This window comes from Acanthopagrus latus, chromosome 7, assembly GCF_904848185.1.
Source record: "Acanthopagrus latus isolate v.2019 chromosome 7, fAcaLat1.1, whole genome shotgun sequence".
In the NCBI taxonomy this organism is placed as follows: Eukaryota; Metazoa; Chordata; class Actinopteri; order Spariformes; family Sparidae; genus Acanthopagrus; species Acanthopagrus latus.
The window spans coordinates 1,234,484-1,261,857 of record NC_051045.1 but is presented as its reverse complement, the minus strand read 5'-3'; the positions used below and the strand labels follow the sequence as shown (position 1 = coordinate 1,261,857).

At 44.8% G+C, this 27,374-nt stretch overlaps 2 protein-coding genes and 1 long non-coding RNA gene across 4 annotated transcripts in view; 2 read left to right on the top strand and 1 right to left on the bottom strand.

Moving 5' to 3' along the window:
* The window catches only part of LOC119022506, a 28,318-nt gene extending 8,217 nt beyond the window's left edge, over positions 1–20,101 (bottom strand). The window contains exons 1-2 of the long non-coding RNA XR_005075952.1: positions 19,833–20,101; positions 17,450–17,535 (exon numbers count right to left, since the gene is read on the bottom strand). This is a non-coding gene — a long non-coding RNA (uncharacterized LOC119022506). The remainder of the gene's footprint in view (positions 1–17,449; positions 17,536–19,832) is intronic.
* LOC119022489 (putative C-type lectin domain family 20 member A) overlaps positions 1–27,374 on the top strand; it is an 826,153-nt gene that overhangs the window by 456,150 nt on the left and 342,629 nt on the right. The gene's annotated exons all lie outside the window — the stretch shown is intronic.
* LOC119022477 (peptidase inhibitor 16-like) lies at positions 5,593–24,975 on the top strand. The gene is made up of 6 exons (XM_037103420.1): positions 5,593–6,186; positions 20,111–20,261; positions 20,507–20,574; positions 20,672–20,781; positions 21,045–21,136; positions 21,773–24,975. The coding sequence occupies exons 1-6, from the start codon at positions 5,911–5,913 to the stop codon at positions 22,297–22,299; spliced, it is 1,224 nt and encodes a 407-aa protein (XP_036959315.1). The 5' UTR covers positions 5,593–5,910; the 3' UTR covers positions 22,300–24,975.

Here is a 27,374-nt window from a genome sequence, read left to right as displayed (position 1 = left end):
CTTAAGTCTCGTTCTATATGTCGGTGGCTCAGAGCGACAACAGAATTAAAGATGTTTGTGAGGAATAACACCGTGTGAGCAGCTTGATCAGAACGAACACGAGTGAACTCGTCTCCACCTTCCAGCTGGAGCAGACTGCAGGACGAGAGAACGAGCGGACGCTGCGACTCCACCCTGAAACTCTCAAATATCTGGAAACAAGATCTGACAGGATGCAAACTGTGTCTGTCTGTCTGGTCTGGTCATTTGTTCTGTGAGTCTTATCTCCTGTTTCTGCTTTACAGCTTTGTTCTCGGAGGACGGATGACTCAAAGCTTCCCGATCTCTTCAGCTTTTATCTGAGGCTGCATTAATTCACTTTTTCAATTTCTGAATCAGTTTATTTAAGATGTGAAATCAAAAGGAACCAAGTGAAAGACGTCATTGTTGTAAGTCTGCCAGTTTCGATAAGTCTCTGAAACAAAATGCTGATCAAAGTTTGTTTTGATCGTCTCCTGTTGTGAACACGAGCTCGATGGTTGTTTTAGGATTAATCTCCAGAAGCATCGAGATCCAAGATTGATTTGTAAAGACGGTATTCTCCCCCTCGATGGCGGTCGAGCTCATGCAGCTACAGTTAAGATTTCATCTTAAAAAAGAGTGTAAATAACATATTTTCAAATCGATCTGAGATCTATGATCACTGAGAAGCTCCAGAAATGTTTCGTGAACTTTGAAACTTCACCTGACAAATAAATGTGCATCCCTGCCTACGACCAGCAGGGGGCGACTCCAGTGGTTTCAAAAAGAAGCCTGATTGTGTGTAAGCTTATGAGAAAACACCCGACTTCTCACTTCATTAATCATCTCGGTAAACAGTTTCCTGCTGAGTTCATGATCTCAGATCTCATTTCTTGGAGTTTGGTTTCAGACGTGGCGACCGTGTGACGTCCATAACGCGGCGCCTCATCAGGTTCTGAGTCAGATCCGAGCCAGATGTCCTCCCCGGCTCCGCCCTCTCATCCAAATCACTTCACCTGGATAACAACGCCAGTCGTCCACCAACCAACAGCTGACATCACGCCTGGTTTACACTCGAGCTAGCTGATCCGACTGACCTCACAAACATGGACACCCCACAGCCAACCAGAGCCCAAACTCAAAATATATTGTTTTTAATCATCAGTGCAGAATAATTTCCACCCTCACACGATTTTACTGATGTGTGTGTGACGGCGAGGTCGGCACACACTCGTACAGTGTTTCCCTGCAGATTGTCGACATGAGGTCGGTGTTACGGAGCAAACGGTGACCTGCAGGATTCAGTTTCATACGTTCACCCCCTCTGCTTCCTTTAACACACACACACACACACACACACACAGGCTGAAGAATGTGTTGTACAGTGAAATGTGAGCCTGTGGGTACAGCTGGGTGTGTTATGATGTGATGTACTCAGCCTGAGGAATGAAAACACAGCTTTAGCGAGTGTTCGCACCACGAGTCGCAGGCTGTAATTGCATCTGTGCACACACACGTGGAAAAAAATTAAGAATGTGACTTTTATATATATTTATATCGAGCATGCAGCTCCTGCATGTTCAGCTACATCATGTCTACATATAGATGAGTGCAGGCCTGCTCACACACTTCTACTGTTACAGGATACATTTCAGTTCCCTTAATGGTGCAACATGTAAGATATGACCACCTAACTCCAAAAACATGTGGGGGCGGGGCATCGTGACCGCTAACTGCTGCTCACACAGGTGAAAACAAAGCATCAGCGCCAAACAGAAAACAGCGAGTAGCGACAAGCCTAAAAGCTGCCGTGTCCCAAAGATTCACATTGTTTTTAAGACTTTCCCAAAGAAAGAGAAGAAGAAGAGAGTCAATACTTGTCACCTGATCACAGGTTAGTTGATGATGTCACTGAGTCAATGACATGTGAGCCGATTGTGTCTGAAGATCGAAGTGAATCAAAAAAGAGCCTTTGTAAACTTATAACTTCAGTTTTTACTGTGAAAAAACGAGGCCCAAGGATAAAACACCGGCTTTTAGAATGGAGTTTGGTTTATCAGTCCACTCAACATCCTGCCAGGAGCAGCAGAGGCTGTTTTTAATGTTGATAACACACATTAATTCAGATAATCCACCTTCTAATAATGAACCTTGTAAACAACAAGAATTAACGTTGGAGTTACACCGACCTGTTTCCTCTAATCCTCCAACACAAGAGCTTTAATCAAACTGGATGATGTCACAGAGCTCATCAGCCACCATAACTTCCTCCATCTTGGAGTCCTGGTTCCTTCAGAGGTCACAGTGTCAGGACGGCCTGCTCCCTCAGTAATAACACATTTCCACATGTTTCACTGGAAAGCTGTGATTAGACTCTGACAGTCTGACAGGATGATCTACCTGTGCACCTGACGATTCTCCTCATGACATCAGAGAGGAGAGGACGCCTGATGTTTCCTCTCACCTCCTCGTTGTGTTCTCAGTTGGGAGGATTCGAGGAAAAGGTGCATTTTTAGAGAAATGTGGAAGCAATTACAGGGATTTCAAATCACTGTGACATCACTACAATCACAGCTGACCGCTCGCTCTTCTTCTTTCTGAAGGTTTTACAGCGTTAAGAGAAGTGAAGTGGTCTCTCCATCTGTTTCCTCCTGAGGTGTGAACATGTATGTTTCCCAGTCTCGGTCCGATCGCCTCCCTGACATGTGTCACAGTGCTGAAGTGTTGCTGGGCCCCGTTCTCCCAGTTTACTGGCCCCCGGGCCCAGTTTCTGTGTGTTGGGAACTTGTTACTTACAGATGTGACAGCTGTGACTCCTCCCTGGCCGTGATGTGGTTCCCTCTTTATGGATCACAGATTTCAGATTTCGTCTTCTGGGCTGCTGTTCTTTACACGGTTGCCGGGCAACAGCGACAATACAAAAGCTTTAAAGACGCAGGAAACAAAGACGAGCATCTCTGAACATGGAAATTAGTTTTGATTCATGGACATAGTTGTTTGATTAAATAATATTAACTCCCCAAGCCAGCTTTCCTCAAGAGTTTTCATTATTTATTATTTAGCTGATGCTTTAATCCAAAAGATTCATTTATCAGCACAGAAACAGCCCAGAAAATATTAAGATATAAAGATTAGACTTGAAAAAGTTCTCCATGATAACTGAGAAACCTGAAAAGACCGGTGAGTAAACCTCAAGTCTCTGAAGATGACTTCGTCATGAAGCATATTTATCTGTCAGTTTCTTAAATGAATCCTACAAAATATATCACGTAAACATGATGTTTCATCACAGATCTGTCAGGTCAGAATAAAGATGAGAACTGAAACCGATCGCCGACGTTTAGTTCACCAAACACGACAAACACCGCAGCGTAAATTCAAAAGTCTGTATATCGTTCCAGAAATCATCAGAAGCTCAGACGGTTACGATTCACAATCAGTCAACAAACAAACCAACAAGCTCCACAGTGTGATAAGTAAGAATATGACACTTTTTACTCCAAACAAATAGGAGTTAGCATATCAACAGAGTAAACGCTAATGGCTGGAGTTAACAGTAGCTAACTGTAGCTAACTGTAGCTAGCATTAGCTCAGTTAGCGGGACAGGTAGCGGTCCAGACGGAGGGTTTGGATCACTGGGGAAGTGTTGGTGTTATTCATACCAGCAGCAAAGAGACTCTGGATAATCTTTGTTCATTTCATGATTGTTTCAATCTGATATTCTTTCATGTTGCACCGTTAATAAAAAGCTTAACAACAACCTTGCACAAACTCACTAGTCACTAAATTTTGCCTTTTAATTGCCAAAAAAGCAGTTCATGATCTCGACACGATTAAACTGGCGAAAGGACAGAAACGACTTTCACCACCAGACAAAGTACAGAAGGCATGACGAGAGGGCGAAGCAGCCGGGCGGGACGCTCTCATCAGGAGTCGCCGACAGACCCAGAAAAACTTTGAGTAAACACAATGAGAACAGACTCATGTGCAGCCATTTAGAGGGAAAGAGGCTCAGACGCAAATGTACATGAGTCACAAACTGATGGAGGAAAAGCTGGTCAGTGACTCAGAGTGACTCAGTGTGTGAGACTTCACACATTTCAACACATCTTTCATTGACAGAGACAAAGACTGATAAGAGTGAATAATGTGACCTCCTGCTGGTCTAAACAGGCTGATCAGGTTGTTTCTCCTTCAGTCCTGAGCGACACACCTGGCCCGACAGGTACGCTGCAGACGTAGGAGAAGACTTGAATCAAACTGGCTCCATGCTGACGGAGTTACAGGCTGATTAAATCCCTCCCAGAGAAATCTGCTCCGGGCCTTAATCAGCACAGATGATCTGGTAATGTGAGAGGTTACAGATCCACCATCAGGCCCGCACCGATGATATCAAACTTCATATTAATGATTTAAGATCTGGATGATTTTATCAGTTCTTTATGAGCTGAACCACGACAGCCAGTGAGAGAGACATCCTCGGTGCTGCCAAGCAACAGTGAACATCCAAATCCCCAGATTCCACCGAGCCGTCACGGCCGTGACACGGTCACTGGAGCAGATCGCAGCCGTTCTGGACGACGCTGGTGTTTCCACCGGCTGCGCCAGGACAACGTTTCATCTGCGACCCAGAAGAGTCTCTCTCTCTGCTCCTCGGAGGATAAACACCGAGTCAACGTCTGACAGAAGCCGACTGAAACCGCGTCGCTCAGCGCAGCGCAGAAGTCCGGCAGCAGAACGGCAACCAGGCAAAACAGAACACCGTGTGCAGAAATATCAACAATAAATACACTCAAAACACACAAATAATCACAAGATTTAACGACATATCCTCTAAATCTGAGCAAGTCGGTAACATCAGGCAGGCGTGATGCTCCAGACGCACGCTGTCAATATGAAGTCACGTAGAGGACGGAACAAAACAGCGTCACACAGCTGGTGACAGAAACAGGAACAGAAGAACTGAGGGTAACTCCTCAGGCTAACGTTAGCTAGCATACGACTGACAGAAGCTCCAGGTCTCACATTTTGTTTACATCTGCTTCCCCATGAGATCATGAGAAAGGAATCACACATGAATTCAGCTTCAATCTGCAAAACCATGAAGTCAGAGTGCTGATTATTTACTGCCATTGAATGACATGAAAATGAATTAATATCATACTTGTCATGTGACCAAATTAGAGAACGCTCTTCCTCAAACCTGCCAAGCATGAAGAAGATCAGATGTGAAGGAAGTTAAAAATATAGAAAGTCTCTTGCATCCTGTGAATGTCAGGATAATGAAGCCAAATGCAGCTGAGGAAGAAGAAGAAGAAGAAGAAGAAGAAGAAGAAGAAGAAGAAGAAGAAGAGACATAAAAAAGAAAAAAGCGGGGGATGGACATGGAGAATATGGAGCGTAAGAGGATGGAGGGGGGTGTTTGTTGTGCGTACCAGTCGGTGCAGTGTGTGAAATGTGAACTGTGTGTGTGTGTGTGTGTGTGTGTGTGTGTGTGTGTGTGTGTGTGTGTGTGTGTGTGTGTGTGTGTAGGGGAGGATCCTCTCTCTCTTAAAGCCGGCTCAGAAAGAGGGCGATCAGCAGAGCAGAGCTGAGAGTGAGAGGCACTGAGGAGGGAGCACACACACTTCTACTGACTCTTAGACTCACATACACACACACACACACACACACACACACACACACACACACACACACACACACTCACACACACACACACACACACTCACAACCACACACGCAGACAGACAAGTGGCCTATTGTACACACACACACACACACACACACGGACACACAAACACAGTTGCAGATCAGTATCATTTACACACACACACACGCACACACTGACTCTTCGTTGGACCCTGGACTGACCACTCGAGGATACATCCCTCAGGACTCTGTTTCCCATCATGCAGCTGTGGAGCCTTTCTGAGCTCCAGGGGGCCTCGACCCGAAGGACTACCCAGGATCGAGCCCCGCGGAGCTCCAAGCCGAGGAGGGGGCCCGGACGCCCGCGTCTCTGCCCGCCGAGGGGAGCTCCTCTCTGGGCATGGCTCCTGCTGGGGGCCCTGGTGGTTCCTGGAGCCTGGAGCTTTCTGAGCGAGGAGCAGGAGGAGCTGCTGGTGGAGCTTCATAACCACTACAGAGGACAGGTGTCGCCCAGCGCCTCCGCCATGCTGCCTCTGGTAAGACACCTGCAGAGCTTAGAGTCAGGCGTCGACCCATGTGGTTCTGTCAGGTAACTTAGTGATCTAACTAGAATTTACTCAAGTCCTGTTTCAGATCCTTCCAACAGGGAGGACGCTGCTGCAGCAGAGTGAGTCAGACACAAGAGGACATGACAGAAACTGATAATCCTATGATGCGTCTACTTTTTAAATCATCCTATAGAGGAGGAGTAACTAATGTCACTGATATAACGAGCGAAGTTTGTCCATTAAATGTCAGAATGTAAATCATCGTGTGTTATGACGGGTTCCTCTCAGACTTCAGCTACAGAATCTGTGTACAGTTTGATAATAACTGGAGTCTCTCAGAGTTTAATCACCAGTCAGATTCTAAGTGAATCTGTTCTTCCAGCTCTGCTTAACGTCACCAGCTGCGCTTACAATCTTTATTTAAACAGGCTGAAATCATTCTGATCAGATTCAAACTCTACTGTTTATATGGACACTAAATAAAGTCGATGATGGATTTCAGAGCCATGAAGCGTTTAATCTGACAGAAATGTAACAGAAGAACACGTTTTGTTTTTTTGTTTTTTTTAATACCTTTTTGAGAATATTCGTTCATCCGTCCAGCATCCAATAATCCTTAAAATCTCTCCAGATCTCCAACAAAATAAAGTTCAAAATAAAGTTCATATGTCTGACTGAAGGAGTTCATGTGACGCATTTTCACTAGAATTAAGTGTTGATCTGCTGATAATGCAAGATTGTATTAGTCTAATTTATGACTAACTATTAGTTAAAACATTGTTCTAGAGGCTGAAAAGGAGGAAACTTTTGTTCTTCTTATCATGTTTTTGGGCCTTAAATGGTCAAAAGATTCTTAGTGTGACTTTCATAAATGTGTGTTTTGAGGAGGAAGTTCAGGTCTGTGGTGTCCAAGTTCATATCAACAATCCATCAATCAATCAAACATTGGAAAACAAAGATAGATTTAGAAACCAACGCACAGCAGGACAACAGCAACAGACGTAAAAATAAAAGATAATACAAGCAGAGACAATAACAGTAAATTAAGTATAATATAAACACTAAAACCATCACCAGCTTTAAATAGTCAACACGAGTTCACTTTCTCCAGACGCTCATCAGAAGCAATCGGGTCGCAACATCAAACTCTGTGACCGTCCTCCAGTTTGGTTCTGAGTTCTGGTCCACACCCTGCACAGATGAGCAGAAACTTACTCAAGAGACGATAATTCAGCGTCTGTGATGTCTGAATGAAAGTCGGTTCTTAGACATTCACATGTGAGGTCCTCACAGAGTTCAGGGTAAAGTTCTCACAATCTAATTTTAGACGTCTAAAGAACTTATGGTGTAAAATTAAAGTTCTCATGACGAACAACTTTTACTCCGTGCAGCGAAAGTTACAGGGAGGATTCAAACCCAGAGCCTGTCGGACGTGGTTCTGCTCTGTGGGTCGGCTGGTGTGGAATTACATCATCTCCAGAAAATGCCCACTATCATGACATCGTGACCCTGAAAACTGTTTTCTGGGAACGATCTTCTCTGTTCTTTGGTCTCCACGCTCAGTTTTAGGAAGATCGTTTTTCGCAGGTTTAACCACAAACAGCAACACGCTGACGGTGTTGAATGATTCTGGGATATCGATCTGACAGATGAACATCTTGTTCACCGTCTACTGTGTGATTTTTATTTATTCACTGACACAGCAGCTGAACCAAACGACTGAAGACCTTAAACTCGACTCAGCCTGAAGACTAAACTACACCTACACATTAAAACCACAGGCGCCGACAGTGATCCTTGATTTTGTAACCACGGTTTGGTTAATGTGTCGTTATTGGAAGTGACTGACGAAGCTGTTAAGATGTCTGACTGTCTCTCATCTGACATACATGTCATCGTGCTGACTCATCTTCACGTTGACACTGCTGCTGTTTCACAACTGCGGACAGCAAACAACACAAAGTGAGCCATGATGACCGGAGCAGCAGCAGGAGGTGACGGGGCTGGATTTGAATCCTAAGTTTACTCAGAGTAACAGTGCGCTTCAACCGGTCGCCAGTCGCTAAAACCTCTGATGATCAGAGGGAGAGAAGAACGGCCCAACACCAAGAGTTTCTGCAGCCATGATTAAAGGACAAATCTGCACAACTTTAATTTGAACGTCAGAAGGTTTCGGTCCGACAGGAAGAGCAGAAGCTTCCAGTCAGCGTGTTGACAGCGAGCTTCGTCCTGAGCAGCTCTCAGAGCTCAACACGTCACAGGATGGTCATTATACTTGGAAAGAGATGCTGACGAGTTTCGCTAATCTAATTTGGAGCGCCATGAATCGGTCATTGAGCCTCATTGTATGGGGATGATCTGATGACGCCAAACCTCAGGAAGTCACACTCAAACTATCTGGAGGGATCAAAACTAACCGTGGGAGAGAAAGAGGAACATGAGTACATATGTTCTGTGGTGACCAGAGCCTTGACTATCAGCGCTGGCTCTGAGAGGGAGGCAGAAAAGGTTTGAAACATCTGGAGTTAGAGGTGCGGAGATGTCTCGATCGTAAGATGCATCGAGAATCACTGACAGCTGCTTCGTAATCGAATCGCGAGGCCAAGTGAAGCTTCACTCCTCTGTGAACGTCTGTAGGACTTCGATGTCGTCTTCCTCACGTTTCCTTTCATTCTCTACGTTTTACTGTCACATGAAGACACATAATTCATAACAATCATCTTCTGAAAACACAAAACTCACAGCCAGAGCTGTAAATGAGCGAGGTTGAAAAGATTCGCAGGAAAAGGACGATATTAACTCATCCGTCACTCTGTGAGGTCAACACGTTGGTTGACAGTGAGATACGAGCAGACTGCTTCGTAAAGTGGTCAGTTAACGATGAGTTAACCTGAAAACTCACCACATTTTATCTCCCTCACATCACAATAATCAAAAGTGTTGGTCCTAGTCCTCATCGCATCTTTTAACAGACAAGAAACAGGAAGTTGGACCCTCGTGACTTTAATCAAAGTGCAGCGCAGCTTTGTTGGAACGGTTCTGAATCTGAGAGCTCAACAAAGAGACGTGGAGATTTTTCCACAGAGATGTCACATATCTCTGCTCGGTTCTCTTTGTCTTCGTAAGATGTTCTGGGAGACGCCTGACTGTTGTCCCGCAACAATTCAATTTAATTGTCTCCAGCTGTGAACTGTTTTCTTGTGTTGTGCATTTTATTGTGGGGTCACGTCAGCAGCACATCGGGAGGAAACGCAAACGTCGTCTTTGAGTTGGACTTTGTGTGAACGATGCCTGAGTGTGTTTGCAGGCGGCAGGATGAGCTGCGGATCAGACTGTGGTGAAAGAAAAGAGGAAGTAAGAGGTCTGAAACAGCGAACATGTGGGTAGTGAGAGACGAGGGAGGAAGTGCAAAGGAATAAAACCTGTAACTAACAAATGTATTAATAACCGTATTCCTTCGGTTGTTAGCTGTTCTGTGTGTCTGTGTTTCTGAGCGCACCGACACTGACAGACGTGTAAACTCTGGTTCTGTTCGCTGGCGTCTGTCTTCGCCTTTTGTCTTGTTCTAATTATCTTTGTTTGTTTCTGGTTTTCTGGTCCCTTGTGTGTTTTTGCAGAAGCTTTTGGCAGATGAAAACATTTCAGCAATGTGTGTCTACAGAACACGAAGGAAGCGAAACAGAGACGAGACGAGTCGCGCAAAGTAACCCTGACGCTGCAGCCCGTCAGGCCGTACGCTAACATGCTAACGAGGAACAGTCCACTTATTGATTAGTTTAATGGCTCGACATCATCATAATCAATAATATTTTAAAAAAAGCTACAAACTAACAAAGGGAAACACAAAATGCTACATGCTACATGCTACATGCTACGTTACTCTTGAAGGATCAGTTTTAAAGATTCAGCCAGAACGTTAAAAGGTTAAAAGATGAAAAATAATAAACTCACATCATCAGAGTGAAGAAACAACAGTGTTGATGTGCAGAGACTGAAGTTAGCATGCTAACCTGCTAACAGCCCCTAACAGCAGTCTGTAGCTCAGGAGGAGATCGTCTGTAGTTTAATACATAATCAGAATAAACTCACAACATGTCAAGAAAGGAAATATGTTGACCGCTTTCTTTTATTTCTACGTTTGAACTCAAGTTTCTGTCTCTGACTGAACTCAGACCAGTTTAATCTCCTCGTTAACTCATCGTCGTTTTCTTACAGATGAAACCTTTAAACTGGAGCCGACTGACATCAGTTGTTGAAGTCGTTGATCTCGACGAAAAATTCAGAGAATCTTCTGCGTTATTGACTTTCATCATTTGTCGATCAGTGTCTGCACAAAATGTTTCTCTAATTCATTAAATAGCGGCCACATATTGTTTTTTCCACTTCAGCAAACCTTCGCCAGCAGACTGACGAAACGACGCTGAACATCACCAAAGATGAAGTGATGTCATCGCCAGGCAGAGATGTTTTCTGGCTGCTGTCACTTGGCTTCGTTAACGACTTATGTAAAAGTTTTCCACTGGTCACGACGCCTCTGACACGAGAACAGTTTGTGACTTTCAGGTGAAGCGAGGGTCAGATTAAATCTCCGTGTTGGTTCTGTGTGTCGGGCGTCGGGCAGGTTGAGGCCCGCCGGGTGTTTTGGTTTGGTCGGTGGACCAGAGAGAAGCTTCAGCTGCTGAACTCCTCGTGGAGCTGCGACGATGAACTTTTATGGCAGAGGATTTCAGGAGAGGAGGTTTAACCATTTAAAGACTTCACAGCAGCGTCGGAGTGAAGTTTTATCAACTGCTTCCAAAACTGCTTTACAATCTCATTTTAGCACGTTATGAAAAAGTTGTATTAATTTGAGTTGACATTCAAATTACAGTAAATTAGAGCGCCTCCCTGAATACCTGAGGCCCGACAGGCTGAAACAGGTCCAGAACTGAACAGATGAGTTATCAGCCTGAGCTAACAGCCCGGAGAGAATGATAACACAGACTTCTTAATCTGAACATCCAGTCTGCAAAACTACTCCCATCCAAAATAACCTCATTCTTAAACGGCTTAAAGCGACTCCCAACACATTTATCACAACAGATTCAACACAATGTTTGGACAGAACCGAGCAGCACCAGCATAAAGCTCCGCTCAAGCATGTTGAGATCTGTTGAGGTGGATTTAAATATAAAAACTGCTCCTCCGACTGTTTGTAACCAACATGGGTGATGTTATAAAGTGTTGTGGTCGAGATCCTGACCCACCAGTGACAAATACATCATCACGAAGTCACCATCAGTCAGCAGAGGACGTCTGACTCTCACTCCCAGAGATGGAGGCTGTTTTCTGGGGATGATTTCAGAGAAGTCTGAGCTGACGGTCGCAGCGACTTCTCCTCATTAGCTTTAGTGACTTCAAGACAAAGGCAGTAACGACGACAGTGCACGCAAGTTAATGTTTTTCTGCTCTAAGTCACGTCATATCGCCGGCGGCGGGATTGACGCTGTTTTAGTCGGTAGCGAGTTTTCCTGTAAATTCAGCTTTTTCTCCCTCATGAGGTGCTGAAGACTCGACCTGCTGCCACATTACTGTTGTTCGGTCTTGTAACGTGACTTTGTGGGACTCTTTTATTCTGATCGGTCGTTGATACTCGGTTACTTCCTCCACTGGCAGATCAGAGGCAGAACAAACAGCGTTCCCTCATTCAGCCTCAGTAACTTTCATACGGATGTCGAGGAGCTAAATTCTCACCTTGAAAAGTAAAGTCTGAAATGGGCTTAAGTTCCTAAACAACATGAGCGCTGCAGCGTACCAGCGACAGACGTGTAGTGTGACCGTATGCTTGCAGTCTGGTTAGATTTAGGAAACATCAGCGTTGACTTTCAGTGTCACGCCGACATGAACAGCAGTCTCCTGGATAAAAGTCGTTTATCACATCCGTCCACCTGACCGCCTTCCTCCTCTGCTGCTCCAACATTTACTGCTAAACTACGTAAAGCTAAAATCACTGGTCTCAATAAGCTGCGTTCATTGTCGACCTGCTACTTCAAAACTGTCGGCATCAACAGGTTAGCAGTTACAGCTCTTTGTTATGAGTCGGCCACACTGGGAGGCACCGAGAAATGCTGAGTAGATTGTCGCCTGGGTTCCAGTAAGAGACGGGTGTTTCCCTGCACCGACTCCCTCCCAGCTCATTACACCAGCGTCAGAGAAGGAACGCAGCAGGGAAACGATCCGGAGACGAGGAGGGAGGGAGTCGGAGTTGAGCAACAGAGGAGGACGACTGTTGTGAAAGAGCCGAGAGACGAAGAAAACAATGTTTGGATAGAGACACGCGAAAATTAGGCAGTGAATGAATGAGCACCCAGAGGAATGTGTGTGTGTGTGTGTGTGTGTGTGTGTGTGTGGACCAGGAGAGGTCTCAGCCTGTCTCCACTGGTATGGAAGCCCCGCTGGGACATTTCCATATTCATGTTTTTCTTTCTGCTTTTCAGCCGAAGTGCAGAGAGAAAGAGAGAGGGAGGGAGAGAAGGAGGGATGGGATGAGAGAGGGAAGGAGTGAAGATGGCAGACGAAGTGATGAGCAGAGATAAGAAGCGCAGAGCGAAGACGAGGAGTATCTGTAACGTCGGGAGGCGTGAGACGAAGAGGTCAGTCAGCTGAACTGTGAGGAAATTACTGTGGAGAGGTTTCTGTTTTGTCTGAATGTAACTCAAACCTCTCCAGTCAGATAACGAGTTCAAACTGGCCTGAGACCAGCACACAAAGCAGAACAGAGCTCCGAACAACCAGACACCAGCCGGACCGGCTCGTACAGAGGTGACAGAACCTGAGAACTGACACACTCGTAATGAGAGAAGCGTCAGTAAAAGCATCACAGTCCCCAAGTTCAGGTCCAGGTGATTTCATGAGTCCAGCTTTAAGGCTTCAGAACACGACGGAGCAGCTTCCATATGAATGATCGGCTCTGCTCCAGCATGGGTTGGACCGGTTGTGATCAGACCGGCCCGACCCGTGATCTCCCAGAACACAGAACAACTTGTAATCTGTGGATTTAAACTGGAACCTTCCTGCTGCGGCTGACATGAAAACAAACAGCCGGCTCGATCCTGAAAACAGAACCAGGAAACCAGAACCTGCAGAGAGAGAATGTAAATCCTCTCAGCAGGAGACTGTTAATACTGCAGCGCCGCGTCTGACTGCTCTGATGTTTCATCATCTCAACTGAACTCCGCCGATTATCGGTGCGTGGAAACCAATAAAAAACAAACCCGCAGGAAACATTTTCCAAAGCAGCTCGAGAGAGATTTACAGTTATGTCACGGCAGCTCCGCTCGGGCCGACGGTGTTTCCATCACGGCTGCTAGACGACGACGCCGCGGGGTTCACGTCGAAACAAGGAAATTAATATATTACATTATACAGAGTGATATAATTATATAAAGATTTCTTCTCTGCCACGACCAGTTAGAAACAACAGCGTCCATTGTTCAGGGGAAAAACACGTCAGTCCCTCGAGTGTAGCTCATCCAGACATTTACAGCCATCTGTGAATTCAACAGGCTGATTTATTCAGGCCGACAGCAGGATGGATGTCGTGGCGATCCTCCCGGGTTGATGCTTAAAAATCAGCCCAAAACACAGAGAAATATAAACAATATAGATACATATTCATGGGGAATGTTAATAATGAGGAATGCCTCTTCAGGGAATCATGAAACTGAAATATATACGTCTTTCACAATTTCACACAAGAAGAACAACGACGGCAAACAGAGACCTAAACAGAACAGAGTGTCTGGCTGGTCGTCTGTGTCTGCAGTGTGTCAAGCACAGAATCAGAACCAGAACAGACAATGCCACCTGCTGTGACAAGTCAACATGTCCGCCATGAAACGGGTCCATGACCTGAGTCTTCACTAACGGGCCTCGCCACACCCTGATTGGCTGTCAGGCCCAAAGCTGCTCGCACTGTCTGAGTCTCAGTTCAGGGTCTGGATCCTCTGAAGGACTCGGCCTCTGTGGTCTGTGAAGGCGAGTCCTTCACAGACCTTGTTCACCTGGTCAGCTGTTGTTAAATGTGACGGTCGAGCCTCTGGAGCATTTCCTGGTTGTGTCACCAGATGTTTTACTCTTAGATCACGATTGATGAAGTGATGATCTACGCCACGCGATGTCGCCATTTTCTCTCTTACTTTCTTCTTTTTGGGGCATGCAAAGAATCTTGGGATATGTGAGGTGACGAAGGATCGTAGCGGTTCATCCTCCAGAAACATGGAGCAGAAGGAGCCTCTGGAGGAGCCTTCAGACTGGGACAGACTTCAGATGCTCCTCTGAAGGATGCAGACCTGAACTGAGACTCAGCAGTTCACTAGTTATGAACCTTCACACCTGCAACAGGTGATCTGAACCCACTGCAGTGAGTCCAGAGAGAGAGCTGAAACTCAGAGACAGCAGTGGGACTGTGACAGAGTCTGATGTCGATGGTGACCAGAGTGTGACGGGTGTGTGACCAAAGTTAAAAGAAGCTAACCGGCTGCTAACAGCTAACAGTGAGCCACAGTTCAGGGAGAGTGACGAGTTCAACAGCTGGTGAGGAAACAAAGAACCGACACGACGCACAACTGTGTGTTCGCTCACAAATACAGAATATCACGAGCCCGGAGCTGTAAACTATATTTACAGTATGTTGAATGTAGTGAAGCAAAGAAACCAGAAGAATGTGTGTGTGTGTGTGTGTGTGTGTGTGTGTGTGTGTGTGTGTGTGTGTGTGTGTGTGTTTATTTGTCCAGTGATGACACACAACACAAACAATAGTCAGGGGTCTCCTTCACATTCCTCTCTCTCTCCAGGCTCTCGCAACATCTGGTCTGTGTTATGACTTTCGGGTCATGTACGTGGTCATGAAGTAACACACACACACACACACAAACACACACACACACACACACACACACACACACACACACACACACACACACACACACACACACACACACACACACACACACACACACACACTCTGTCTCCACTCTAGAGGTCATCTGGTCTGTGAACAGCTGATTTTTCTTTCTCTTTGTCTCCTTGTTGTTTACACTGACATCAGCTATTTTACTTAATTAGACTAATTAGCTTCGTTAGCTTATATCCAATAAATCTACACACACAGTTCAGACTGTGCATGTAAGGAACTGATCTGACGTCAGTAACTAAGAACATTTACTCGCGATTTCAGCGTCTGCGTCTTAAAAACGTGGTGAAAGTCGCCCGAACATCTTTTCAATCAGCATCAATGTGACGCAAAATACACGTGTGTGAAATAATATTGATATTATTGATTGTGAACATTTAATCAGCATCTTTCACTTTCAAACCTGTGATGATAAATGTTTCCTAAACGTCCTTTAAACGGCAGAATCCTCACGGCGAGGAACTTACTCTGCTCTTTCCTCCGCTGTGTTAGATTATTAATACAATATATAAACCAGAGGATTTATTATTACAGGTTAAACTACTGAACAGTGAAGAAATTCAGTAGAATCAGACCGACCCAGCCAGCGAAAGACGTCATTAGACATCTCAGCTCGATTCTCTCCTGAAGGATCTTGAAGTAGTTTAGATGTTTGTCTGCTGCTGCAGTTTACAGGACGTTTGATAGAAAAGTCAACACTGATTTTAAGGTCACATCGACGGCAAACAACGAACGTACAACCAACTACAACATGGTTACATCATCAACGTGTCACAAAACACAAATCTGTCATTGGTTTTATAATGTGTTCGTTAGGGTTAGGGTCAGGCTGAAGAGAGTGATTAGATTGAAGTGTTGATATTTCGTCTGCGTGAAGGCGTTTAATGTTTGAAACTGATGATATTTCTCACTCAGCAAACGTCACGTCAAACCAACATCTAGTGTCTCTACTGACAACACGAGGTGTGTCCACTGTGCCGCAGAGCTCCAGAGTCCAAACGCTGCGACCACGTGAACCTGATGTTGCTGAATCGAGCGAACTCGCCTGCTGTGATGTTGACGCGTGTTCTCAGACGGGCCGCCCGCCGGCCGAGATGATCCGGCAGCTTGTCAGACACAAATAAACATCAGCAAACAGAAAGAGCCAAAGACAAACATCATAATCCACATCCAGTTTTAAACCACAGACGATTATGAGCTCACACGCTTCATCCTCCTCTCAGACTCTCGTTACAGGCTGGAGGAGCGTGATCACAAAGCTGCACTCGCCTCAGTCAGACGATCAGTATCAGCACATATTTATCATATTGGACCAATGGAGAGCGCTATGGGCAAATTAGCAATAGTATCAAAATCTGTATTTTTAAAACAGTCTGGACACAGCATGAAACTTTGCTGGTAGCATCACCAGGGTCTCTACACATGAACACCAGCACTGACAACATTGTTTGTGTACACAGAGTCACTAAAAAGAAAGTTTTTGAACAGCTCATGTTAGCAGCAGCTTGTTCCGCTCGCCGCCGTCCTGCCAGTGGAGAAGAGTCGACCTCAGAATGAGACGTAACCTGGAGGACAGTTAAGGTGGAACGCTGCTAAAGCTCCATATAAATGCAGATCATTTGTTGTTTTGTCGTTAGTGAAAAACAATATTGACCTTGAAGTTAAAAAATGAGCCTCGTGTAAGAAACAATACTAAAATCAAAAGCCTTGTTTGACTTTGAGTGTTTCTCAGCTGTGTCCGACAGTGAGCGACTCCAAAGCCTCGGAGTGAAATGTGAACTGTTGTTTCTGGGATTAAATCATCTTGTGTACAAATTCAAACATGTCAGACTAATGTTTTGTGACTGTGACACAGATTTACACCAGTATTACGATTTATGTGACAAATAATCAGCTGTGAGACTAAAATTATCCAGTTTGGAGGCAGAAAAAATATTTTTTTCTGTTTGTGATTACACTGATTAAAGATGGGCAACATGAGGATGTTATAGTGTTACTGTGATGCGACACAGTCCATCAGTCTGAGCAGGAAGGCTTTCGAGCAGAATTCAAAACATGGAGACATACGTGTGTCGTGTATCAGGACATCATTTTTAAGGTCATAATTTACTTATTAACTTATCCGTTACTCTTCTGTCATGTACACTGCTGCTTTTACTTGTAAGTAAGTATTCGTGGTATTAATATTTTGACAGTTTAAGTTAAATATCTGAATATTTGTCATCTCTGGGCGACCTTTCAGCGTATTAGTTAGGATGTGAGGTGAAAGCCTCGGCATGATGGGAAGGAAACACGTACCTCAGGCAGGCGGGCTGGTGAAGGGGTCAAAGGTCAGACGGTGATGAGGACGTCGTGTTGAGGGAGAGAGCAGCGTCTGGTTTTATCTGTACGAAGGGAAACAGGACAGAATCGTGTCTGTTCGGATGAATGAAGTCGTGACAGCGATGACTTCCTGACTCAGCCATGACAGTCAGGGTCAAACACAACGTGAGTCTGTGACTCTAAATGCTTCTTTACTTTCCTTTTCCTGTTTTTAACACATTTCCTTCGTATGATATTAAATGTCAAATCATTTAAAACAATGAGAGGCTGATGAATCAGCTTCACAAGCCAAACATCCGTCTCACTGTGTCAGAAATCATAGAAAATAAACTTTTCACTGAGTCAGCTGAAGTCCACGCCAAAGATCTGTGGTTGACTTTATTAAACACATTATATAATAACAATAAATCAACCCTCATAAGCTCAGTGCTCTCTCAGAGAGCCTCAGAGTTATTTACAGGCTATAAATCCACAACAAATCAAAACCAGCTACACTGTGAAATTATTGCGCTAATTAAACGGAGATTTAACGGGGAGCGAAAAAACGACAGCAGGGAGACAAACTGGTCCAAACTTCCTGTGTGTTACCAAACGAACACTGAACACACTAACACAGCATGTGGACGACAAGGACGGAATTTAAGTTGAACAAACATCCTGAACACACTGAAGAAACAACAGCACTGACGTCTGTGTACTGAAGTTAGCATGCTAACAGCTAGCCTCCTGACGGCCCTCTGTATCTCAGAGGTGATATTCTGACAGCCTGTAGTTTAAAAGCTGCCAGTTCACTACTGAGTTTAATAATCAACAACATAAACTCATAAATGTGAAGAAAGGAAATATTTTGACTCCTGTTTTCATTAGAAACAGAAAAATCCAACCGTCCACCGTCTGAACTCCAGTTTGTGTCTCTGACTGAACTCAGACCAGTTTAATCTGCTCGTTAACTCGTCGTCAGACTCGCTTCAGTCAGACTGGACTCAAACTGAGTCACAGTCACCAGAACAGTTCTGGTTTGTCTCCACAGTCTCCTCTGGTTCAGTCCAAATCAATCCTCAGTTCACAGTAACATGTGAAGATATTCTGTCTCTCCATGCTGATGATGTCCGACTCTCTCTCTCTGTCCTCTCCTGATGTGTCTTCTGTCCCCGGAGTCATAGTCCTGGTCAGAGCCTGTAAATCACCTCTGTAGTGTAAATCACCTCTGTAGTGTAAATCACCTCTGTAGTGTAAATCGCCGCTGTCATCTGAGGCCATGACCCGGCAAACTCCTGTCAGCTAACGGGGGCTAGCGACACAGCTAACTGATCTACCTGCTAATGTCAAAGCCGAAGATAGTTACAGCAAAGAGTATAGTGAGAAGCAGTTAGCAGTTATGCTGCCCCCTATAGTTTTGGCGCTACCTTTAAATTCTGGTCATTTTCCATTAGTGCTACACTTTGAAGGATCTGCGTCTGTCTGCAGCAGAAGTTCTAGTTTCCCTCTCTGAGCATGTTTGTGTATCTTGATCACATGAGATGATTAACGAGGGTAGACATGATGAGAAAACCTTCACTGAGGCTCGTTAAGAGTTATGGTATTAATTCTTGATCTGTAGCTTGACCCACAGGAAGAACTGTGATTAATTATGAGTTGTTTATGAACGAGGTAGTTAGAAATTCTGAGTCAGGGTGATCGAATAACCTCGACTCAATGATCCTTATTTTCCTCTTGGATCAAAGGATCGTGTGTAAATACATATTTAAGGATCCACTTTCTGACAGTTCTGATTTAATGATAGTTTGCCTTTAAATTAAAGCTTAAATCTCATATTTATCTATCACCACACAGTCCTGACTGGTGGAAGGATGGTTGAGATCGTGTGGTTAATTAATTACTGAGAGCAGTTGTGAAATATGTTTTTAGCCACGCCAGTGAGTCCGCTGGTCGGTTCACCACTTTTGCGGTCAGATTAATCAACTCTTGTTGACCCCTGAACTCTGTTTGTCGTCTTCACAGTGACGCAGTCGTCCAGTGAAATACACAAACAATAAATAAATACATTTTCTAAAAATGCATAACCTCTCTTTACCAGCTAAATACCAAGAAACTTTGAAAAGACATAAATAATAAATAGGAGGGTTTTCATGTAAAGAGCTGACTGATGAAATGCATCTTCGAGGCCTTTAAGACCAAATGAGAAGAAATGTTAGCATGCTAACATGCTAAATTGGAATGCTGCACATCTGCATGTTGGCTTTCTCATCATGAGCACGTTAGCATGCTGACTTTAGCATTTAGCTTAGCACAGCCTTAAAGATTCAGTGTGTGGGACAATCTCCTGTCAGAAACTTTGTTTTCTTCAGTGTAAAATCACCTGAAACTGAACTGTTGTGTTGTTGTTTCGTCAGAATGAGCTGCTGGTCCACTTCCTGAGTCCGCCATGTTTCTACGGTAGCCCAGAACGGCCAAAACACACACCAGCTCTAGAGAAAGCCTTTCATTTATTCAGTGTTTGTTAGCTGTCACAGGGATCTGAAACCTTCTGTTTATGTTCTCAAAGTCAGAATGTTCTAACCTGAGGTCCAGTCGGGCCGTTTAGTCTGAGAACATTTTCCAGAATTCTTCTTGCTGACTTCCACTGGTTCTGTGCAGAGATGGGACCCGAGTCTGAAGGTGATTGCAGAGGGCTACGCTGCGAAATGTGTCTGGAACCACAACCCAGACCTTGAGGACACCGGAGAGAATCTGTACGCCGGCACCGGCTCTCTGGACCTGCGGGAGGCCCTGGAGAAATGGTTTCTAGGTGAGCAGGTTCATCAGAGTGCAGGGGTCTGCTTGAAGAACCAAAGATGTCTTCCTGTCATCATGCACTCAGAACCAAACGGACCGAGTTAGAAACTATTTGATGAAAAAGTAAAAAAAAAAAATCTAGCAGCTGAAAAAGACTTAGTCCTGAATCCAGTCCAGGTTCTGAACCCTCAGGTGGGCTGTTAGAGCAGAATCTGCATGTGTGATGAAATATAATGTAGCTGTAACTGATTCCTGCAGAACACCTGGACTACGACTTCAGCAACAACAGCTGTGATGAAGACAAGATGTGTGGACACTACACACAGGTCACATACCAACACACACACATGCAGTATCTATACATACAGGTGTGTCTCCAGACTGGACGTAAACCGTGTGTGTGTGTGTGTGTGTGTGTTACAGATGGTGTGGGCAGACACACACAGAGTCGGCTGTGCCTTCCATCTCTGTAACAGCATGGAGGGACTCGGCTGGGAGAGAGTTTCCTTCCTCGTCTGCAACTACTACCCAGCGTCAGTACAACCAGAACTACTACTGGAACTACAGTAACATTAACACAATAACTAGCACACCTGGTCTCTAGGAGCAGTAACACCAGGTGTGCTGCTGTCAGTGAGCCGTCCTGCTCCTGCTGCAGTGACGGGACGACAGCTCCCCCTGGTGGACACTCGTCACACCCTCCACAGTGTTTGTGCTCAGTGTGTTTGAACTGTATTTAATGAGGTTAATGCTTTGTGTGTGTCTGTGTGTGTGTGTGTGTGTGTGTGTGTCTCAGGGGGAACTATGAAAACGAGAGGCCGTATGTGGAGGGCGACTGGTGCTCCAGGTGTCCTGAGAACCTGCAGAACTGTGAAAACAACCTCTGTGGTACGAGCCAGTCCGTCCTCCCGTCACAGGGACATTATGTTGACACATACGGGTCAAAGGTCTTTACTGATGGAGTTCTGGATGTCTCTGCTTATTGTTTCATAAATCAGACATGAGAACACAGTGTGTGTGTGAGTTAAATGCTGCTGAAGTGGAGAATGTGTGAGATAAAACTCATTTCACAGAAATATTCCTCCAAAACATGTTCAGACAGGAAATGATGAACATGGTAAAACATCTAATGAGTAAATATGAAAACATGAAAAACGTCCTCAGTTGGTACATTAAGACAAAATCGTCTCTTTGAATCTTTCTGATAGTTTAAGATTAAATATACAAATTCAACCAGCTGCTTAATTATGCATTAGTTTGCATAAATGTCCAGAACACAAATCTGAACTAAAGTAAACATTATTATTATATTCTGGATGTTTTTCTTCTCCGGGAGGCTGAAAGAAGACACAGTACACAGTCCAACAATGTCCTCATAGTGAAGAACAAACTCATTCAGAGATCTTTTTTTAAAATACGAGAACAGAAAAAGTTCTGTATTAATAAACAGAAATAATTCAATATGTTTTGGACGATCAGAGCAGATCATAAAGGTTGTTTTTCTTCTTCGGTGGTGTTTTCCAGTTGCTGACACAGCGGGTGAGGAAGAGGACGAGGATGAGGATGACGGGGGCGTAGCGGCGTGGACAGATATGCCTTACTCCACCCTCGATCCTGGAGGGTATGAAGGGGACGTAGGTCCTCTTCCCTCGACAGCTGAGCCTAACGTCCCGCCCGCTGCCACCACCACCACCACCAGTGCTCCCAGTGTCACCACCACCTCTGCATGGCACGCTGAGGATGACCCACCACCAGCCACCCCTGCCCCGGGCACCCAGCCTCCTGAAGTCCCCTCCATAACACTAGGAAAGGAGGAGGAGGAGGAGGAGGACGACGAGGAGGAGGAGGTTGAAGACATGGTGGAGAAGGAGGAGAGGAAGAAGGAGGAGGCGACGAGGAGGGAAACGACAGATACGATGGAGGATAATGAAGGCAGAAACAGAGGAGGAAAAATACGCCACAACAACCAAGTTATGATGAATGCTGGTTCAGTAGCTTCACCCTCCCTCCTGTTAGTCTGTCTGACTGCCATCCTGACTCGGAGGCTGTGAGGAGGAGGAGGAGGAGGAGGAGGAGGAGGAGGAGAGGAGTCAGTACGTCCACCTCACCCCACCACTCCTGCCTTGACTGCACATCTTGTTAATCTTTGGTAACAGTCTCTCCCCCCAAACACATTGTAATATGGGTCAAATTAATAATTCACACTCATCAGAAAACAGCTGCGGTCTCACAACATCTGCAGGTAGTCTGGCTCCAGATGTGGGTCACGTAACGTGTGCATAACCTGCTTCAACCTGCTCGGAATACAAAGACCTCACTGCCACCAAGTACAAGTACTAAATCTGCTGTGTTTATTTACAGGAAACACTTTCACATCGTCAGTTCTGAGGATTTAATCAAACGCTAAATGAAAACTGAACCAAGAGAGGTCGAGAGGAAAACAGCGGCTGATGAAACGAAGCATGTTGTGGTGTTTCCACCTCCTCTCCACGAGTTAGATGTTCAGGTGGAGGTCAGTTTCATGTCTGTGTTTAGCCTAGCTTAGCATAAAGGCTGGAAGCAGGGGGGAACTGTTAGCCTGGCCCTGTTCAGAAACACTCCTACACACACGTCTAGTGGATTTAAAAAAACGTACGTAAATACAAAATCCACGATTTGTCGGATTTTAAGGAGAGTTATATGAAAATAAAATGTGTTAGCATGGTTAGCATGGTTAGCATACAGCTTCTCTTCTCCTTCCTCGCATGGCCCAGATTATTCACTCCAGGCCAGCTGACGAAGACGCGCCTGATCAGCATTTTATTTCTTTTTCCTTTTGCTTGTGGAAACACGACCGCTGTGCTAACGTTAGCTGCCTTCTGTTTCTGAAGACGGTTCGTCTGTTTTAATGTTGAACTGGATCAGAACTCAAATGAAAGTTGCTCATTAAGACTTTCCACTGAGCAGATGTCATGATTGTAAAGGTTTGTAGGCTGTGTGTCACATAAATATTGAACTTTCATAGTTGGTAATAAATAATAACTGGTCTCGTTAGCTGACTCTGTGTCAGCCACTCCTGTTCCATTTCTTTGGCCTTTTTTGTTTGAGTAAACACTTTGCTAGCGAGATGTAGCACCGATGTGTAATCCTGCCTCCTGAGCTCTGATTAGTAGATTGTTTGTTTCTCCAAATGTCACTAAGAAAAAGACCTGATTGTGATTTCTGAAACCAGGCTCACCATTTCCCCTCGCTTCCAGTCTTTGTGCTAAGCTAATACAGCTAACCAGTCGCCCAGATCTCACTCTGAACTGTAAGCACACAGAGGTTTTCCAGCCCAGTCGGCAGAATAAAAATGTGTCATCTTATGTTTCTGCATGCCAGGGACACGAGTTGGTTTCTATACGTCACATCACGTTTACATGACGTGTACATGAGCTGACAGTCACGTCAGGAGAGGATGGTGGTGATGTTACAGCTGGGCAAGATGGCTGCCAAGCCAGAGACTGCTGTTCAAGACGGGGTTTAAACATTTGTAAACGTGAAACTGGATTTTTTTGAGCGTCCCAGTAGCCAGATTTTTTTTTCTATTTTACATTTCTGCAAATCACAGATATGTTTAATCTGAACACTTCAGACCTATCATAAATGTTTTCTAGTCATATCACACTCAGATTATGTAATGACACCGTGTCAGGAGGTGGATGGTGGTGTGACACATTTGTAAGCGTGAACCTGCTGGATATTTTCGATGAGACGTCGGGACGTTTATCAGCGCTGTTTGTGGCAGAAACACAGATATTTTAACCCAACACATTATCTTTTCCTAATCCTAACCGTCAGTTTTGTGTCTAAACGTAGCCGGAGAATAAGCACAGCGTCGGTCTCGACATCAGTCTTTGCAGAAACGTACGTTGCCAGATTTTCTCTTCTACTCCTCGTGGTAAAACGTCTGATAAGCAGATTTCCCAGAGTACTCCTGTACTGTGAGGACGGGTTGAGGTGAATAAGCTTCAGGTCTGAGGAATCACAGGTTCCCCTCCTGAAGTCAAGCGTCCTTCTTCCCTGCACGTTGAGCCGTAGAGTCCATCATGAAGCGATTTGTTGTGCAAGTAAAACCGTAACAGCACCGAAGCTTTTCAACCACAAAGCGTGTTTCATTTCAGACGCAGGATGCATAAAGAGTTGTGTTTGCTCGTGACATTAAACAGTTTAATAGGGTGGAAACACACAGAGCTGTAGAGCTGCTGTACTGAAACCCAGAGAGGATGTGAGTGCTGTGAAAGTGAAGCTCCTGACCAGAGGAAGACAGAGTCGGCCCTCTCAGATCGCCTCCTCATGTGTGTCAGCCGATGGATCGTACCTGCAGGGTGGAGAGATTTAAATATACAGCATCATCTCATGTGGAGGCGCCGGCAGGACAGATGCAGTCAGAGTGGGATATTTTCTTTGTGTTAGTGTTTTTTAGTGCTTTTAGGGAAATGCAGGAGAAATGATGGCTGAACGGTGTTTGTGTTGTGTCAAACTGACGACCCTGCAGCTTCTGCTCTCTTCTGTACGACATATATCGACTGTACATCGTATACTGGAACTACAACTGGACAGAGTCTCTAATAACTGACGTGTCTCTGTAACACTGTCTTAGACAACAGGAAATTACCATAACTATCTTTAAGTACTTTAGCAACGATTGCTGTAAATGTCTGTATATAAGATTAATAAAGAAATAAACCTTGTTTCTTCCTTTTTCACATCGTATATGGCTCCTTTATTCTCCACTTAACCTCTGAAACTTCAGTGAGTCAGACGGCTCTTCTCTCCGTCTCTTATGAAAGAACATACTTATGTTTTAAAGATCATTTCACAAACGAAACATTTAATAACAAGGATTCAGTATCTCGTAAATCATGAGAGATACTGACGGTCATATCGACGCAACAACAGGAAGTGATTTTAATCAGTAGGAAAAATATTTAGACCGAAGCAACACTGCAGAAGCTGGTGATGTGTGAAAGTGAACGAGGAGAGAAGAGGAAACAAGGAGAGGAGAGGAGGAGAGAGGAGGAGAGAGGAGGAGAGAGGAGGAGAGAGGAGGAGAGAGGAGAGAGGAGGAGGAGAGAGGAGAGAGGAGGAGAGAGGAGAGAGGAGGAGACAGGAGGAGGAGGAGAGAGGAGGAGGAGAGAGGAGGAGGAGAGAGGAGGAGAGAGGAGGAGGAGAGAGGAGAGAGGAGGAGGAGAGAGGAGGAGAGAGGAGGAGGAGGAGAGAGGAGGAGAGAGGAGGAGGAGAGAGGAGGAGGAGAGAGGAGCACAGACCTGTGGAGAGGGGGAAGACTGAAGATTAAAAGTTTGAGGTGGAAATAGAAAAAAAATGCAAAAGTGGAGAAGATGAGATGTGAAAGAGATTTAAAATGAGGAGAGAAGAGCTGAAATATTCATCGCTAACTGCTCGTACTGCTCTCAGGCTATTTCTGTGTGTGTGTGTGTGTGTGCGTGTGTGTGTGTGTGTGTGTGTGTGCAGCTCTTCCCCGCAGCTACAGCGTTTCCGTTCTTCTATTAAAACGATCTTGTCTGATTGTATTCCTCTCTCGTTTGTCTCTCTCTGCGTCTCCTCCATCATTCTCTGCAGACGAGTCAGATGTGTGTGTGTGTGTGTGTGTGTGTGTGTGTGTGTGTGTTGGAACTCTTACACATGTTCAGATGTGTGTGTGTCTGTGATTGGAGGAGAAGGTTTGGGTTTAAAGCGCCTGCAGTCGAGCTGTAAAGGTCACCACACAGGAAACATGTTGAAACTCTGTAGTTCTTCCATTTTTGACCTCGAGTGGTCAGAAAACTGTGAAGTTTGTTCTTTTAAACACTTTTATACAATAACATATAATATCACGTCAGTTTCATCTCGTATTCTAAGGATTATAACTCATTATGTATCATCTTGTGCCACTTTATGCCAAATAAAATACTTCGGCTCACGTTTATTCACATCTGGCTGAGAACGTTGGCTCTTTTCTATTGATAAATAAAGTAACAGAGGATTGTAGTTTGTTAGCAGCAAGACACTGGAAAACATCTGGAACTGTAAAATAAACATGTTTCCTGCGTCACATTACAGAGTGAAGACAGACAGCAGCATGTTCACACCTGCTGAACAGGTGTATTGATGATGTATTGGCTTCTGACTCGCAAAGGTTTATTGGATTTTTGTGTAACATCACAGTCACATGATGAACCAGATCCAGGTCTGCTGAAATGATGTTACACATCTTATCAATCATCCCACTCTTATTTGTTCTGAAGGTGGGTGAAGGCAGCAGGGACGAATCTGCTGCTATGATTGGCTGAATCTTCTTCTTCTTCAGGTCTTTGCTCAAAGGGGAAAATGTTCTAGCAGCTCACTGCCACATCTCACTGTGATTTTATCTCTGAAACTTCACAGTGTAGCTGCCAGGCTAAATGCATTAGCGCTTGAACGCACATCAAGTGTGTCAATAACGAGTAAACAGAATTGTTCAACTGAACACCTGGAGTCTGGGTCTGATGTCCAGTTAAAATGAATCCAGTGTGTCCAGCTGCAGTGAACACAGTGAACACAGTGGAGCACTGCAGCGCTGCACAGCTCTCTGCTGACCACGACACCAACAACCTTCCCTCAGGCAGGACGGCTGTCTGAGGGACAAAGAGACCAAAGAGAGAAAGACAGACAGAAGAGACTGAAACAGGCAGAAAAAGACAGAGATGGAGGGCAAGTGAGGAAGGACAGACTGAAAATACAGGACGTTTGGAGAAATCAATCGAGAGAGAAAATGTAAAAAGATGAAGGAAGAGAGCTGAAAAAAAACTACAAAGGAGAGAAAGTTAGAGAAGCGCAGAGACGCGAGCGAGGGAGCAACCGAGAAACAGAAACAGTCACTGAAGCCAGAGACGATTAACAGTGACGTGGCCTCTGGCTGCCTCGGCTCACTTCCTCTCTCTCCTTCTATTCCCCTCCATCCTCCGTCACCACTTCATCTAACTTTCTGCTTTCCATCCACACTCCTCCTCGCTTCTGATTGTGTATTCAGTGTCTTGTGATGTCCTTTTTTCTATCTATAAGGTGCTTTATAAAGAAAACTAATGAAATAACAGAACATCAGGAGCAGGAAAACGACAAGGTGCAG

Coding starts and splice junctions, on each gene's coding strand:
- LOC119022477 (XM_037103420.1), top strand. CDS start 5,911: ATGCAGCTGTGGAGCCTTTCTGAGCTCCAGGGGGCCTCGACCCGAAGG. Junction 6,187..20,110: donor CCTCCGCCATGCTGCCTCTG/GTAAGACACCTG, acceptor GGTTCTGTGCAG/AGATGGGACCCGAGTCTGAA. Junction 21,137..21,772: donor CTGTGAAAACAACCTCTGTG/GTACGAGCCAGT, acceptor GGTGTTTTCCAG/TTGCTGACACAGCGGGTGAG.